The sequence below is a fragment of the Ictidomys tridecemlineatus genome, chromosome 3 (genome assembly GCF_052094955.1).
Source record: "Ictidomys tridecemlineatus isolate mIctTri1 chromosome 3, mIctTri1.hap1, whole genome shotgun sequence".
Taxonomy (NCBI): Eukaryota; Metazoa; Chordata; class Mammalia; order Rodentia; family Sciuridae; genus Ictidomys; species Ictidomys tridecemlineatus.
The window spans coordinates 190,035,330-190,051,553 of record NC_135479.1 but is presented as its reverse complement, the minus strand read 5'-3'; the positions used below and the strand labels follow the sequence as shown (position 1 = coordinate 190,051,553).

The window sequence follows — 16,224 nt, the reverse complement described above, 5'->3', positions numbered from 1 at the left end:
AAAAATACAGTGCCTATTTTAGGTAGGCAGCCTCTAATTTGGATGGCTGCCAGTAACACCCCACCTTCTGGTATCCATCCCCACAAGATACCAAAAATATCCATCTTCCCTTGAGTTTGAGTGAGATTTAATAACTCTGCTAATGAATGACATGGCAGAAGTGTGGGGATATCTCTTCCAAAACTGGGTTTTTAAAAAAAGACTCCTGTCTTAGGTGTTTCCTCTTGCTGCTGGCTACCTCTCTCTTGGAATTCCAACTGTCATGTAAAATTCAGCCTGTTCTGTTGGTAAATACTGGTAAAGAAAAGGCCCTAGGAAGAGGCATTCCCACTGACAGCCAGCACCAATTCACAGCTCCTTAAAAGATTTAATGCTAGTCAAGGCTTAGGTGTTGCAGCCATAATTGAAAATGTGAATGTAACTTCATCAGAGATCTTAAGCCAGAAACATCCATTAGTTAGGTGACTTCCTGATTCTTTACCCACAAAAACACTCATTTTTGTTTTAAAGTACTAAATTTTGAATAATTTTGCCCAGCAATAGAGAATAGAACTCTTAATAGGAACCAGGACATTGCTCCAAATGTTTTACTAATATTAACCAATTTAGTTTCGTCCTCCAAGCAAACATGAGTAGGTGTTGTATCCCCAATTTCAAATGGGGCAATTAAGGCACAAATGTATCAGGTAAACTTTCCAGGTTTATGCAGCTAATAAATTGGCAGTATCAGTATCCCAAACCAGTCCATGCTCAGCCCCAATGTTGTGCTGCCTTATGTGATGACAGAAACCTCTGAAAAATAAAATCTAGAAAAGTGGGACTAGAGGGAAAGCTGGAAGGAGCTAGAAGATCTGCCCTCACCCCTTCTTCCTCACCTTTGTTTGATCTAACTGGAAACATGCATCATTGAGAATCATGCCTCACTGTAATCTCCAGTTATCCCAATGTTGTTGTCCATTGAACAGACCTTCATAAACATTGGCTTAGTTTTATTTTTATTTACATAATAGTGTATCTTATGATGTGATTTTGTAAACATGAGATGTTACTCAATGTTTTCTATATGGCAGACATTGTTCTAATGATTATGTATTTTATATACTATATTATATAATATTTAGTTTTCCAAACAACTTCAGAAGTACATAAAATGATTACTCCCAAATAAGCACAGAGAAGTTAACTTGCCCAAGTTTGTACAAGTCTAAAGTGTTTGAGTAGAGGTTTAATAAAGGTACCCCCATCTCAAGACCCTGAACCCTTAACCACTGTAATATTTTCATATTTTAACTGTTTTTATTCCTTTTTCCTGAAAGAAGGCCCTCTGGATCAAGTAGAACTATTTATAATTTGTATGCATATTTTAAAACAACATTAAATCTTCTTAACCATTAAGTTTGATATCAAACTGTGTTTAAAAATAGATGTAATTGCCACTACTCCATCGACCTATGAAAATGATTATTGTATATGGTTCAAGCTAATACTATATATAAAGAAGCATAGCAGCCCCATCCCAATATTTAATTTAATTTACTATACCTACAATATTATTGTTTCAATTTCCTCCCCCATTCTTGAGTTACAGACTCTTAAGTGTTTCTTGTAGGAATGAGACATTGGTGGAAAAATGGAGTCACGTGGACTGGATTTTGAATCTTATTGCCTAAGATTCTCTTGGAAGCTTAGTGTCATTTTTGGTGAAATTGGTAGATAATATGCTGTTCAGTAAGGACTGAAAGTAGCAAATATTTCAAATGTCTTCAAATGTCTGGCACTGAGGACTATCAGTAATAAATATTCCTCTTGTCTTCAAAGTAGTTCATGCTGTTTAGGATTTTCTTTCTATCTGATAAGGTAGATATTACATATTGAGATTATATTCTTAATCTATTTTAAAGTTACAATCCTTGAACAAATTAGATAATCATGGAGTAAACTTTTTTCTTAAATACAAATGTATGACTTCTTTGTAACCTAATCATTTTGAGTACCCTGTACTTTGTTTCAAGTATACTTCATTGATTAGCAAGCTTAATGTGGACAATTGGATTATAATGTGGAAATGAGAATAAAATAATAATTTCTCAAAACACAATGAACTCGGGGCTGGGGATGTGGCTCAAGCGGTATCGCACTCGCCTGGCATGCGTGCCGCCCGGGTTCGATCCTCAGCACCACATACCAACAAAGATGTTGTGTCCGCCGAGAACTAGAAAATGAATATTAAAAATTCTCTCTCTCCTCTCTCACTCTCTCTTTAAAAAAAAAACACACAATGAACTCATCTTTGAATAATTTTGACTATTAGTCATTTTTAATAATTTTAGTTTTGTTTAACTCTTAAATATCATATGTAACAATATATAATAATACTGAACCAATACTCAGATTAAAAAACAGAATACAGCTATTATCCCAGGAGCTTACTTTGCAGACTCCATCACTACCCCCTCAAACACACACACACCAAGGATAACCAATATCCAAAATTTCAATATTATAGATTAATTTTTTTGGTTTTGATTTTAACTTTAACATAAATAGAATCATAGAACCATACAATGTTATTTCTTTGTACCTAGCCTCATTGATTCAGCATTATGTTTGTGAGATCCATCGTATCTGCGGCTGTCATACATTCATCCCATGACTACACAAAGTTCCGCCATTTATGCAGGCTACTGTTGATGTCACCTTAGATTTTTAAATTGTGCAGCTTCTCTGATTTATTAAAACTATAGGAAAAGAGAGGCACTATGGGGCTAGGGTTGTGGCTCAGTGGTAGAGCATCTGCCTGGCATGTGTGAGGTACTGTGTTTGATCCTCAGCACCTAATAAAAAAAATAGATAAATAAAGGTTGTCCATCTACAATAAAATATATTTAAAAAAGAGAGGCACTATGGTATGAATTTGTCCCCCAAAGTTCATAAGATGGAAAAAATCCCAATCAACAGTGTTGAGAGGTTGAGACTTTTAAGGGTGATTCACTCATGAGGGTTCTGCCCTCATGAATAGATCAGTACCATTATCACAGGAGTGAGTCCTAATGAAAACATGATTTCAGCCTACTTCCCTTTTCTGACTCTATCTCTTCTCTTTTAAAGTCTTCTACAATGAAATGGTAGAGCAAGAGGGCCTTTGCCAGATATGAACCCTCAATATTGGAGTTTCCAGAACTATAACCTAAATAAATTTCTGTTCTTTGTAATTTACCCAGTGTGTGATATTCTGTTAAAGCAATACATAATGAACTAAAACAAAAGCTAAAACAAGTTTTAACGGTATTTCTGAAATGCCTATATCCCTTAATGGATTCTAAATAAATATTTATTCAGCATTTATAAATTACATCAAGGATTGTAAAGCCAGGACAATATTTCAAATATCTTACATTCTATTAGAAGGAGATTTAGTTAATATTTAGTTTTATAGATTAAGGCAATTTTTTCATAAATACCCTTAGGAAATGAAGCAAATATATATATATAGGGTTGCATAGAAAGGAAAAAGGGGAAGACAAAGAAATGGTTGATGGCCTTAGCAAACATGTTAAATAATTGTTTAAAATCATGTTGAAAATGCCACTGAAGTTTGATCACTTCAAATCTGAAGGGCAATTCAGACACAATGTTGATTTTATTCCAAAAATCTGAATTAAAAATTCCTTCAAAATATGATTTGTACTATAAGTCAACAATATTATCACAAATGTATACCAGCTGATAAATATCTTTCTGAGGTTGATCCAGATATTCCATAGAAAATAGATATTTTTTAGGCAAATAGTAAAAATTCTACAAAATATTTTCAAATAAATCAGACCATAAAATTCAGTTAAGATATAATTATCAAAAAATTGCCCTTTCTTTAAACCTAAAAGCAGCTCAACTTTTCTTTGATTCCTCCATCATTTCATAAACTATACAATAATTCAACACACACATATACATACTCTAATACACAAGTTCATTATTTTATAAAAACATTTGCTGGGCTTGAGCAATATGAAAGGGTCTATGCTAGGACCTATCATATAAAGAAGAATAAAACTGAGCACCTGCCTCAAGTAGCTTTTTTTAAAAGGGGACAGACAAGAAGTAGAGTAGAGCCCACCACTACCATGATAAAGATATGCACAAGAGGTAAGTAAGTGCACAGATGAGGGGCACTCAGATCAGACTGGAAGGCAAATGAAGATGAGTGGTCCTGCACTAAGGAAGTTACTCCTGAGATACTTAGCCCATGGGGAAATGCAGAGAAAGCAGGCATGAACAAAGTGAGAAGCCTGAATGCAGTGCCTGATGGTGAGAAATTGGGGCATCTGTTAGTGTATGTGCCAACTCACAGTCAGGAACTTGCCTTTGAGCATTCCTCCCCCATCCTTATTTTTTCAATACTAATGCTGAACAGTTGTTCTATTCAGTATCATCAATACCCAGTTAAAGTAATTGATCTTTTGTCCCCAAGTCTTGTGTCATTCCAGCTTCTGTTGTCATTCGAAAGAAGAGTCCTTTCTGGTGTATCAGATTCTGTGGTGCCCCAAATTCTATAATCCTTCCAGAATCTAGAACAAGCACTCTGAAATAAGAAGAAAACCAGTTAAATAACCTGCAATCAGGTTTTCTGATCTTAGAAAGGTAAGATTTTTAAATTATCATATGAATTAGAATAAATACAATAAAAAATTTTTAAAAAACAGATTACCATACGAATAATTCCATTCCAAAAAAATATATAGATACTAATTAACTTGAGAAATAAATCAAGTTTTCTAACATTCTTCTAGCACTAGAATTTTCCTCTAATTTGGAAAAGATCTTCTATATCATATGGGGAAATATAGTATTTCTAACACAGGTAAACTTTCTTATTAGAGGCAAACAATTAATGTGTTTCCTATAGATATTGTTTATTTTTTGAAAACAAAGCATACCTGTCTGAATCAAAGATAGAATGTAGTCTATGAGCAATGGTCAGGATGGTGCAATCAGAAAACTCCTTCCTGATTGTGTTCTGCACCAAGTTATCAGTCTCAAAATCAATAGAGGCTGTTGCCTCATCCAAGATGAGAATTTTTGTTTTCCGAAGCAAAGCACGAGCCAGACAAAGGAGCTGCCGCTGTCCAACACTGTAAATGTAAACACAAAAAATGTAAAATAATTTCAGCACTGGACTTTATGGTAATGACTCCTGTTCCCAAACCCTAATATTGTTATTCTTTTTTTTTCTCATTCATTATTCATTCAAAAAATATTGTCTTCTATAAACCAAACACTTGTCTAGGTTCTAGAAATGGAGCAATGAAGGACAGACAAAAATCTGTGTAGAGTTTGGATTCTCCTGGGGGACACAGAAAATAATAACAAAAGGATAATTGAGTAAGTGCATAAAAACAGTAAGGGTACCAGTATAGTAGACGTGTATTATAGAATTTTCATAAAAATATGTATATAAAAAGTGCTAAGAAGAATTCAAGCATGCATGAAGAGGGGTTATAAAATGTGGATGAGGAGTGGACATGGAAGGCTAAGAAAACCCTCACCAAAGGAGTTGCCTTTCAGGTCAAGGCCAAAAGTTAACCCCCAGATTTCTGGTGCAAACTTATACCAGGCAAAGGAAATAGCATATGCAAAACCCTGGAGGCAAGCAGGTCTGGCCTGGCAAACTCAGGAAACAGCAAGAGGTCATTGTGCAGAAACAGGATCAGCAGGGAGATTAATCAAAAAAGTGGAAGTCCTGCTGTGCAACCTTGAAAGGGGGTAGCTCATTTTCCCTAGGTCTCTGATCACCTGAAAGGGGCTGTCTTAAGACAACACACAGAGATGAAAATAATACCAACATTTACTGAGGTTGCCCCTTTATTACCTGTCCCTCTTCCCTGAAGGGAACCAGCAAGGGTATACTTTAAACAATGCCGGCTGTGGCTCTCAGCAAATGCCAGTTCTAAAACCCTTGGAAAGCTCTGTTCTTGCAACTTACCTGAGGTTTTCACCACCTTCTGAGATCTCATGCAGCAGCTTCTTGGGAAGGGACTGCACAAATTCTTTTAAGTGACACAATTCCAACACCTCCCACAGCTCACTATCAGAATAATTGTCTAAGGGGTCCAGGTTCATTTGAAGAGTTCCAGAAAATAAAACAGGATCCTAAACAATAAAGTAGCCTTCTGTGATCTTACTGTCATATGAGTCAACACATTTTTTAAAAAACATATCAGAAAACTAACAGGGAAAAAGCAAACTGATCAAACCTATTACATTTATAAAATCCATTTTACATAAATAAATAAACTATACAGTATCCCCTCCGCCAATCTGCTGTTCTATTCCCCATGGTTTTAGTTACCCATGGCCAACCATGGTTAAAAAAATATTAAATAGAAAAGTCCAGAAATATACAATTCAAAAGTTTTAAATTGCATGCCATTCTGAGTAGTGAGATCATATCTCCCACCATCCCACTTTGTCCTATACAGAACGTGAATCATCTCTTTGGTCAGTGTATCCACACTGTATAACCTACATACCAGTTAGTCACTTAGAAGTCATCCTGGTTATCATACCAGCTGTCTCAGTATTGCAGTGCTTGTGTTCAGAAAATATTTATTTTACTTATTAATAGTTTCAAAGTGCCAAGTAATGCTGGCAACTTGATATGCCAAAGAGAAACATTCAAATGTTTCCTTAAAGCAAAAATGCAACAGGGCACAGGAGTACATGCCTGTAATCTCAGCTACTTGAAAAATCAACTAGGGCAACTTATTAAGACCTTCTTTCAAAAGAAAACAAAAAGAGGTCTGGGCATATATCTCAGTGGTATAGTGCTTGTCTAGCTCATGAGAGGCCCTGGTTCAATCTCCAGGACCAAAAAAAAATGAGAAGAAAAAAAATTAAAAATTTATGGTGCTCAGAAAGGAAAAAATAATTGTTTGCTGAGGTTCCTAAGACCTACAGTAAGAATGAATCTTGTGTGAACCTCTCATAAAAGAAAAATAAATTTGTATTAGTTTTCCTGTTGTGCCATATACTGAAAAAAGGGGGGGGGGGAAGTCATAAAAAACTCATAAAGTTTATAAAGAAAAATTTAACCAAATTAAAAGAGAGAGAGAGAGAGTGTGGGGTGCATTCTCAAAACTCACTATTTTTTTTAAGAGAATATGGCTATAACTGTTCTGTCGATAGTTATTATTAATCCCTCATAGTACCTAATTTGTAAGTTAAGCCTTATCATAGGAATGTATGGATAGGAAGGAACATAAGCAAAATGGTTGGAGGTGAGGAGAGAAAGAGAGAGAGGAAAAAGAAGAAGAAGAAGAAAGAGGAGGAGGAGGAAGCAAGGGAGGGAGGGAGGGAAGGAGGGAGAAAGGGAGGAGAGAATGAGGGAGGGAGTGTGAGCAAGATAGCTCACCTGAAATGAGTTAAGAGATACTGCTTTCAAAACAGGTCTTACCTGTGGAATTATATTGAGTCTACCACGAAGGTCATGAAGCCCAATTGTTGATATGTCTATTCCATCAATGATAATTTTGCCTCCTGATCTCTCCACAATTCTAAATAAGCTATTTGATAGTGTTGATTTACCTGCCCCAGTCCTTCCCACAATTCCGATCTGTAATGAAATGATCATAAACAGTTCACATGGTGCATTTTGTAAAGGAACAGAGCCTTTGCTCTACTCAAATGTGCTATTTGTCACAATTAGATCCCACTGACCCAAATGTGTTATTTGTCACATTTGGGTCAGTGGGATCTAATTCTGCCAACTAGACTAACTTTGACTGGTGTGGAAGATAATAATGTGTCTTCCCAAGATCTGTTGTGTGCAGACCCTCTTTACCCACTGAAAAGACTCTGGATACTAAGTTTTCCCTCTAGCTTTGAGTGAACGAGTTGCCACTTAACTAGAGAATCCCAGTCACTCCAGTGACAGTAGGTCATCTCCGAATCATTCCTGAACATCCAGTATATGGGCATCACTGAGGACGACGTAGTTTAACTGGAACTTTCAGAATGAGAATTTTCTCTACCCTTCCTTCCCACAACAAACAACACAACTAATTAATAAAAGGGACCGGAAACTGGTTGGAAAATCCAAAGGGATATCTGTAATTATCCCAGGTGTATTAAAACAACTTCACATTAAATTATCAAGGGAACCACAAGTAACGTTAAGGGTCTTGGACTTCTGACCAAAATAATAAGCACCCCAGCGACTGAACATGTTCCTATAGTCACAAAAATTAGTACAATATTTTCTGGTTGCTGATTTGTATATTGGTGTTAATAGAAGAACATTAGGAAAAGAGTTGTTTTGCCCTAATGAGAGATCTTAAATCTGACAAAATACATCAGAAAACAAAACCAAACCAGAATCTCTTGCATTAACTGGGATAACCCAAATGCTAGAACCATTTTACTTGTTTCAATAATATTTTAGTCTTTAACTACCATGGCAGCAGACCTAGTTCAGAGTGTTGGAACAAGATGTTTAAGGTTACAAAAGATAAATCTCTGAAAAAGCCCAAGTAGGACATTATTCTTATTTTTTATGTTACTTCCATTTATGTGTAAAACATCTTTTTAAAATGAAAATAATGTTTCATATATAATTGTAAAAAAAAATGAAGGAAAATTACAGAAGAAAGTATAAGATCATCTGAAATTATATCACCCAGAAGTAACAGCTATGTTTGATGACTATTCTTATATTTTTGCTAATGTGTCTCTTTACTTTTTAAAAGAGAAAACTGACATTACACTACCAAATGTTTTTCAAACCATTTTTCGTTTTCTTTTTCTTTTGTTTTTGAGAGAGAGAATTTTTTTTTAATATTTATTGTTTAGTTTTCGGCGGACACATCATCTTTGTTTGTATGTGGTGCTGAGGATCGAACCCAGGACACATCATCTTTGTTTGAATGTGGTGCTGAGGATGGAACCCAGGAAGCACGCATGCCAGGTGAGCGCGCTACCGCTTGAGCCACATCCCCAGCCCATCAAACCATTTTTAAACCAAATTTCATCTCAATCATCAGAAAACATCATATCATGAACAATTATCCCATTATAAGGATTTACCATATTTTAGGTGAATATTTACTTATTTTTGACATTTGCTTTATAGAGGAAGTAAAAATAAAATGTACTAAAATTGTGTTTCATAATACTGTACAATTTAAAAATGTATTTTTTTCTTAATAGAGGGAAAACTTGTTTTCTACTATCAACCACATGTCTTTATTCCTCTTATATTTATGAAATATCTTTAAAAGACCATCTTATAATAAATATTATATTATACTTAACAAAGTGCATTAGATATGGTACCTTCTCTTCCCCATTAGTCTGGAAAGTGATGTCTTCTAGTGCCAAACCAAGATCATCTCGATATCGAGCTTGATAATTAATAAACTCCACTACCCCTTTATTGGGCCATTGTAATGGAGGCCTTCTAGACATAATCCAAGGTGCCTTAAAACGAAGAAATATTCTTTAATTATACTTACAATAAAATAATACCTTCTCTTCCCCCAAAATAATTCTTCTGCATGCAACCAAAAGTGAGGAAAATGATAAAAGACATTTATATATATGATTTTCTGAAAATAGTTTTCAATACTTACGAACATAAAACTTCTCATCAGGTTATAAGAAAATTTTAGAAATAAATTTTTAGAGAGAGCAAAGCTTCCCATCACCTATCAAGTTATCAAGACAAACTTTCTAAAATCCTATCAAGAGGTTTTAGGGTAACTTGAAATTTTAGGTGAGAGGAGGACAATCTGTCTTTCATTCATTCCCTAAATACTAAGTGTTTATAATGCCAATTGTACTTACTGGAGATTCAGCAAAGAGGAAAACAGATAAAGTGATCTTCCACTTTTGAAGGATATGTGCTAACAGGGAAGGAGACAGAACTACATAACACAGGAGGAGCATTGGATGAACAAAGTTTTGGAGGATAAGCACTTGGTAGAAGTGACAGGAAGAGGGCATGATTGTGAGCAGGGTCATTAGCAAAGGCTACACTGCACACAGTGAGGGAACAAGTCACAAGAATGTCAGCAGAAGAGGATTCAGGGCAAAGGAAACTGTGTGTGCCAAGGACCTGAGATAGAAGCCTGCCTGGAATACTGGAGAGACTTCAGGAGGTAGAACACACAGGACTGTGTGTACCTGGGTGGCTGGATGAAGTATTTCATGGGAGGATGTAAGGATGGCCTTAGACCTTAGCCTAAGCAACTCCATTTTAAAAACTCCAGTTTGAAATCTGCAGTCTCACCAGGCACACCTATGGAGCCCTTCAGTATGGCCCTCTCAGGCACAAACAAGTCACTTCTCCCCACTCTGACAAACTCAGAGTGAAGACTCTGGCGTGTTGTCCTCACCCTGATAAGAGCGAGAAGCAAGAAAATCAGGGAGGGGACCACCAGACCAGATTCTCAGGACAAATGATGTCACTGAGAAATCCAGTGGCAGCTGATAGGGATTGAAAAAACAATCAGAAGCTCCCAAATTTAGTATAAATGATGGAGCAAATGAACAGACATTCAGCCAGCAGACAAGGATGCACATAATCCTGAGAGCATGATGAGGAACTGGACTGACAGCCCAACTCTTCTCATCTGCCTGATCCTCTGTGTCATTCTCACTGCTCTCAAACTCTACAGCAGCCTCCTGATTTGGGTGAGAAAAGGACTTCTCCCTGATCACCTCCTCAGGAAGCCATCAGCTCCACCCCAGGAGAAGCCTGCCTTGGTTCCTGACCTGATTGCCACGGTCTGAGTGAGTGTGCATCTGCTGGACTCAGAACCTAAGGCTTGAGACTTTTGATCTGACCCTTGAGCTTAGCATGCAGAGGGAATGTCTGTCATGAGCCTGTCATGATTAAGTGTGTTTGCAGTCCTTAGAATTAATCTAGAATTGTTTGCTGTGAATTTATTGTGCCTGTTGCAGTGCCTAAGGATTGCAGCATTAAGGATTGTCATTTTCTTGATTAAGAACCTACAGAGTGAAATTGTATTGACTGATTTGAAAAAAAATTATTGAAAAGGGCAGAAGTGCATGGACAGTCTTTATTTCTCCCCCTTGACTGCATAAGTCGCACCTTTTGCCCATCGAGACAGAGAGACAGATGGCCAATGTCAAGTTATACCTCAGGTAACATGAAAACTGAATACGGAACATTTGTGATCTAGGTAAGACAGGTTCCATGAAGTGGTGGAATCAGAGGCCTGTTTAAAGAAGAAAGGAACTAGAGACAGCAAGTACCGGAAAATGTTCCAGAGAATTCTTCCACGAAAGGGAGTGGAGAAAGGGGGCTCTGGAGGGGATGAACAAGGTTATCTAAACAGATATACCTCTTCTACATCAAGAGTTTTTGCAAGGGTATTTGTCACAATTTGCATCAAATTACATGAAGATGTTTTTGTTTTTTAAATATGTGTATACCTACACATGCATTATATTGTATTTTTCCAATATGAAAGAAATATAGATTTATTGAAAATTTTCAGAAAATAAAGAAAATGATATTTTTTATGTAAATCATCAGATGATAAATGGACTAAGCAAACTGAAATTTAGTTCCTAAAGATTATGAATATAGAATAATTGTCTATGAGAAGGAAAGGCAAGAGCTAGGAGAGAATCCAGAGGACAATTCAAAGTTTAGGAAGGAGCTGGAGGATGTGGAGAATATTTTAGCTTATTTATAGGTTGTGTAAAGTAAGGGAGTAGGAAATTAGAAAGGTAGGAAAAAAAGGTAGAGAGGTGGTTAATGGAGAAAGGTCTGAGAAGACAGGAAGAAATAAAACAAAAAATATAATTGGAAATGTTAGATTGTTATGTGGAGAAGATGTATTTCTTCCTTAGTGTCCAAGCAAATGAGAGTTATATGCAAAAGAGGAAAGAGGAATTCAAGTCACCTTCACTATCTTAATATTTATGGAACTTGAAGTGGAGATCACTTGATGAGCAAAATACAAGGATAACTTAAATTTTATTCTCTATCAATAGTTAAATTTTTTGCCTTCCCAAATTATAATTGATTAAAAGGAAGATTTATTTTCCTTCTCCTTCCCATTCACTGAGGTGTTAATGATGAATTAATGAAACAGAAGGTATAATCACTACAAACATAATTAATCTAAAAACTGTGAGGACTCTAAATAATTATAAGATGACTATATAAAGGCTTTTTTCACAATGTTAAATATCCCACAAAGTTATAATTGTAAATTGTGTATTTTGCCCTATATCAGTAGAGGACAAATCATCATGTCTTTTGAAAACAGGTTATCCTATTTCATTCTGATAACTTGTTGAAACACCTTACAATTTGTGGAGAGTCTATTTAATCAGCAAGGTTTTTATTTCTATTTTAGTGATATATACAATAATGGTGCATTTTACAGTATTTTTTTGTTTCATTGTCATTGAAATGCTGAATATTAGAATGTGAATTTAGAAATTGAAGGCTTTGTTTAAAATTTAGTTTTCAAGATGTCAACTAAAGGTGCATCATGATGTCTTATTCCTAAACATTTACTGGTTATTGATGAGTGCCTACCTCTTTATCAATATCTTCATATTCACACACTCTTTCAATGGACACTGCATTGGTTTCAATTTCACATGCCTTCCTTACCCAAAAATTCAGAGATTGAGTAATCTTGGGGATGAGGATAAGAGAGAAAGTAAGAGATTAATTCATATTCTTTCATCTTATATGTAAAAAGTAATACTATGTTTTATAAGGTTTAATTTTCTGAGTTTTCAAATGCCTCCTGTCTTTTGATTACTTAACAATTCTAGAAGAAAACATATTTATACATATATACACATCTGTGTTCCTTCAAGTATGTTAGACCTACAATATAATAAAGAAGATGATTTGGAAGATGATAAAATGACCAGAATTCAATACATAGTAAAGTAATCCACACTTGGTGTAAGGAATAATGAATAGCAAGATGGATAGGATATGCCTCACAAAATCTACATCATAAATGCAAATAAAAGATAATTAATGACACTGGGGCATTCTTCTCTACCTTCCGCCAGAAGGAAGACTCTCCTATTTTATTTCCTCATTTGAAAAAAAAATTATAGTCCTCACTATGGCAGTGTATATACTAAAATTGGAATGATACAAAGAAAACACACATATTCGTGAAGTGTTCTATATTTTTCAATACAATATTACATAGCATTAATAGAGAATAAAATTATTGTATTTGCGGGTAAATGAATGGAGTTGGAGAATATCCCCCAAACCAAAGGGGGTAAGTGGATGCTGATCCATAACGGGGAGCGGGGAAACATGGGAAAAATGGAGGAACTTTGATGAGGCAAAGGGGAGGGAGGAGTGGGACGGGGTCATGGGGGCAGGAAAGATGGTGGAATGAGATGGACATTATTACCCTAAGTACATGTATGACTGACTGCACATATGATGTGACACTACATCATGTACAACCAGAGAAATGAAAAGTTGTGCTGTAATTATGTACAATAAATCAGAATGCATTCTGCTGTTATATATACCTAATTAAAATAAATTAATTAATAAAAGTTTGTGAACACTAGTTTGTTTTGTTTTGTTTTTTTCCGTGCCCTCAAATGTAGGTTCTCCAGGTTGAACTTCAAGTTTACTTCTAAAAGTCAAAAGCTTTGGCTTTTATTTTATCTTCAGTTTGGTGCCAACTTACATGATGGCCTACTTGACTTGAACAGATGTGGAGCTCCTTAAAATGTTTCTTGAACCCACTTGAGATATATATTCACACATTTCACTGAAGAAATAGTAACATTTGATAATGGGATTTTGCCCCAACCCCTGAATATGTATTTTATATTCTCTTTCTAGAAGTCTAAGTCCAGAATACTGAAATGCCCCAGGGGTTTTGAATACAAGACTAAGGTACATACCCAAATCATCTAGACTTACCTGTGTAATTAATGTGTAATTACGTTAACTAGTTTAAGGCATTTACTCTTTCACAAAGGAGATATGGACACACTCTTACCAGTGCTTTGAAGTATAGTATAAAATAGGGCTTAGGGGAAAATTCATAAGCAGAAGAGAAGTGGAGCATATACTGCCCCCAGAGCTTGCAAGTATCTGCTTGCTTCAGCAGGGCAAAGTGAGCACACCAGCTATGGTGGGGAAGAGACCATACCCCAGAACCTTCTGTAATTATAAAGATGGGGAGCAAGAGACTTGTGGGTCATTATGGAAGGTTCCTGTTCCTCCAGGGCTCAGCCCATTCTTTCTGGGAGCTAACTGAAAATTGCTGAGCCAGCTCCTGGCTACTACCAAAATAGAGGAAGAAATGAGCCTCCAGGGTAATCCAGCTTTGCCTCTCATTACTTAGTTAATACAATCTATAATTCAGACAGGCAAAGGAGAAGAGTGTTTAATTAATTGCATTATAAACATGCCATGTACCACAAAATCATTATTACTTACATTTAGGGCATAGGATATAGACAAACCAACTATTGCTGAATCTATGGAATTGCCAGCCAACACAGCAAGCAGAGCAGTAAAGAACAGCATTAAGTTGCCAAGAAATTCAAGCCTAACGGACAGCCACCTGTAATAAATGGAATGTTCCTGAGAACTGAGATGCAAAAGTTTTGGTGCAGTTAATACTAACTCTACTCTGGGAAATTGAGAAGAAAACATCAATGATTACTTTCTTTGCCTGCCCCACACCCCCATCCTTACTTGGAACTCAATTAGGAACTCAATTAAACCCAGATTATCACAATGATGCTAGCTTAAATAAAGGATTCCTCTGCATAAAAGTTCACATTACTTTTGTAGAAGTTTGCTTTAAAACTTAATCAGAATTAAAAAGCAAAAGACAAGAACTTTAGCTAAGATGAGTTACTGGCAAATAAGTTACTTCTCCAATTACATACACTGTAAAATAAGATGCATTTCATACTGATTAAATTATTCTCTAAAAATTAAAATATGCCCAACTACTATTTATTATTTCATTATTACCTCCTTATAAGATTATAACTTGAAATTAAAACTACCATAGAAAAGTATGCACAAACAAAATATATTCTACAAATACTGAATACAACAGAATCTTATTAGTCATTCTAATAGCATCCTATAATTTCTTCAAAAAACAGAACTTTGTTTTCATATAAAGTAGTAAGTATGTGTCTTTTATATGGTATATATGTAGATATGATTTAACTTAAATGCATATTAAACACTAGAAAATATTCAGGATTTACATATATGTGTGTGTGTGTATATATATATATATATATATATATATATATACATATTTAACTAGTTAATGTATACTGATTTGATGAAATGGCATTAGAAAACACTTTTTTTTTTTTTTGCTATTCTGGATTGAACTCAGGGGCACTCCACTGAGACACATCCCTAGCCCTATTTTGTATTTTTTCTCTTTAGATACAGGGTCTCAGTGAGTTGCTTAGTGCCTTGATTTTGCTGAGGATGGCTTTGAACTCTCGACCCTTAACCTTCAGCCTCCCAAGCCACTGGGATTATAGGAGTGTGCCACTGCACCTGGCTAGAAAACATTCTTTCATTTAAAAGTCAGTGAACAAAGTATCTAAGAATAGACAGATTCTATGCTAGATTTATTGATGAAACATACCTGTTTGAAATTACATTATTGTAGAAACAGACCAAGTTCTCATTCACTACCTCTCTGTTTTGCTGGATAAACCTCTGTTCATGTCCGAATGCTCTAATAGTGGACACTCCCAATAAAGTCTCACTGAAGTGAGAAATGACAGGGGAACGGGAAGCTCCTGACAACCGCCGAATCTGTCGAGAGCTGGCTATGTAGTATCTCTAATCAGAAGACAGAAAGAAGTAGTTGGAAAGATGTAGCAGAAGTTGCTTCAGTGACTTAAAAACTACAAGAACCTTGTGTGGTGACTTAAAGTGACCCCTCCCCCCCAAAAGCTTGCGTCCAAATTCTAACACCTCTCTCTGTATCTTTAAGCATCACCTTATTAGGAATTAGAACCTTTGCAGATGTACATAATGTAAGGATCTCAAGATAAAATCATTCTGGATTTGTGGTAGGCCCTTAATCCAATGCTGAGTGTCTCTACAAGTCTCGGTAAAGGACTCAAAACAGAGAGAGAATGCCATGTGTGGTGAAAGGCAGAACATAGAGGGATATGTCCACAAGATAAGGAAAATGC

At 35.7% G+C, this 16,224-nt stretch overlaps 1 protein-coding gene across 1 annotated transcript in view; it reads right to left on the bottom strand.

Annotated features, from left to right (window-relative positions):
* Positions 1–2,289: 2,289 nt before the first annotated feature.
* LOC101966891 (multidrug resistance-associated protein 1) overlaps positions 2,290–16,224 on the bottom strand; it is a 93,251-nt gene continuing 79,316 nt past the window's right edge. The window contains exons 21-28 of the mRNA XM_078044464.1: positions 15,666–15,865; positions 14,477–14,603; positions 12,575–12,676; positions 9,331–9,474; positions 7,454–7,612; positions 5,984–6,150; positions 4,938–5,132; positions 2,290–4,582 (exon numbers count right to left, since the gene is read on the bottom strand). Of these exons, the coding sequence (XP_077900590.1) occupies positions 4,444–4,582; positions 4,938–5,132; positions 5,984–6,150; positions 7,454–7,612; positions 9,331–9,474; positions 12,575–12,676; positions 14,477–14,603; positions 15,666–15,865 (1,233 nt within the window). The 3' untranslated portion in view covers positions 2,290–4,443. The remainder of the gene's footprint in view (positions 4,583–4,937; positions 5,133–5,983; positions 6,151–7,453; positions 7,613–9,330; positions 9,475–12,574; positions 12,677–14,476; positions 14,604–15,665; positions 15,866–16,224) is intronic.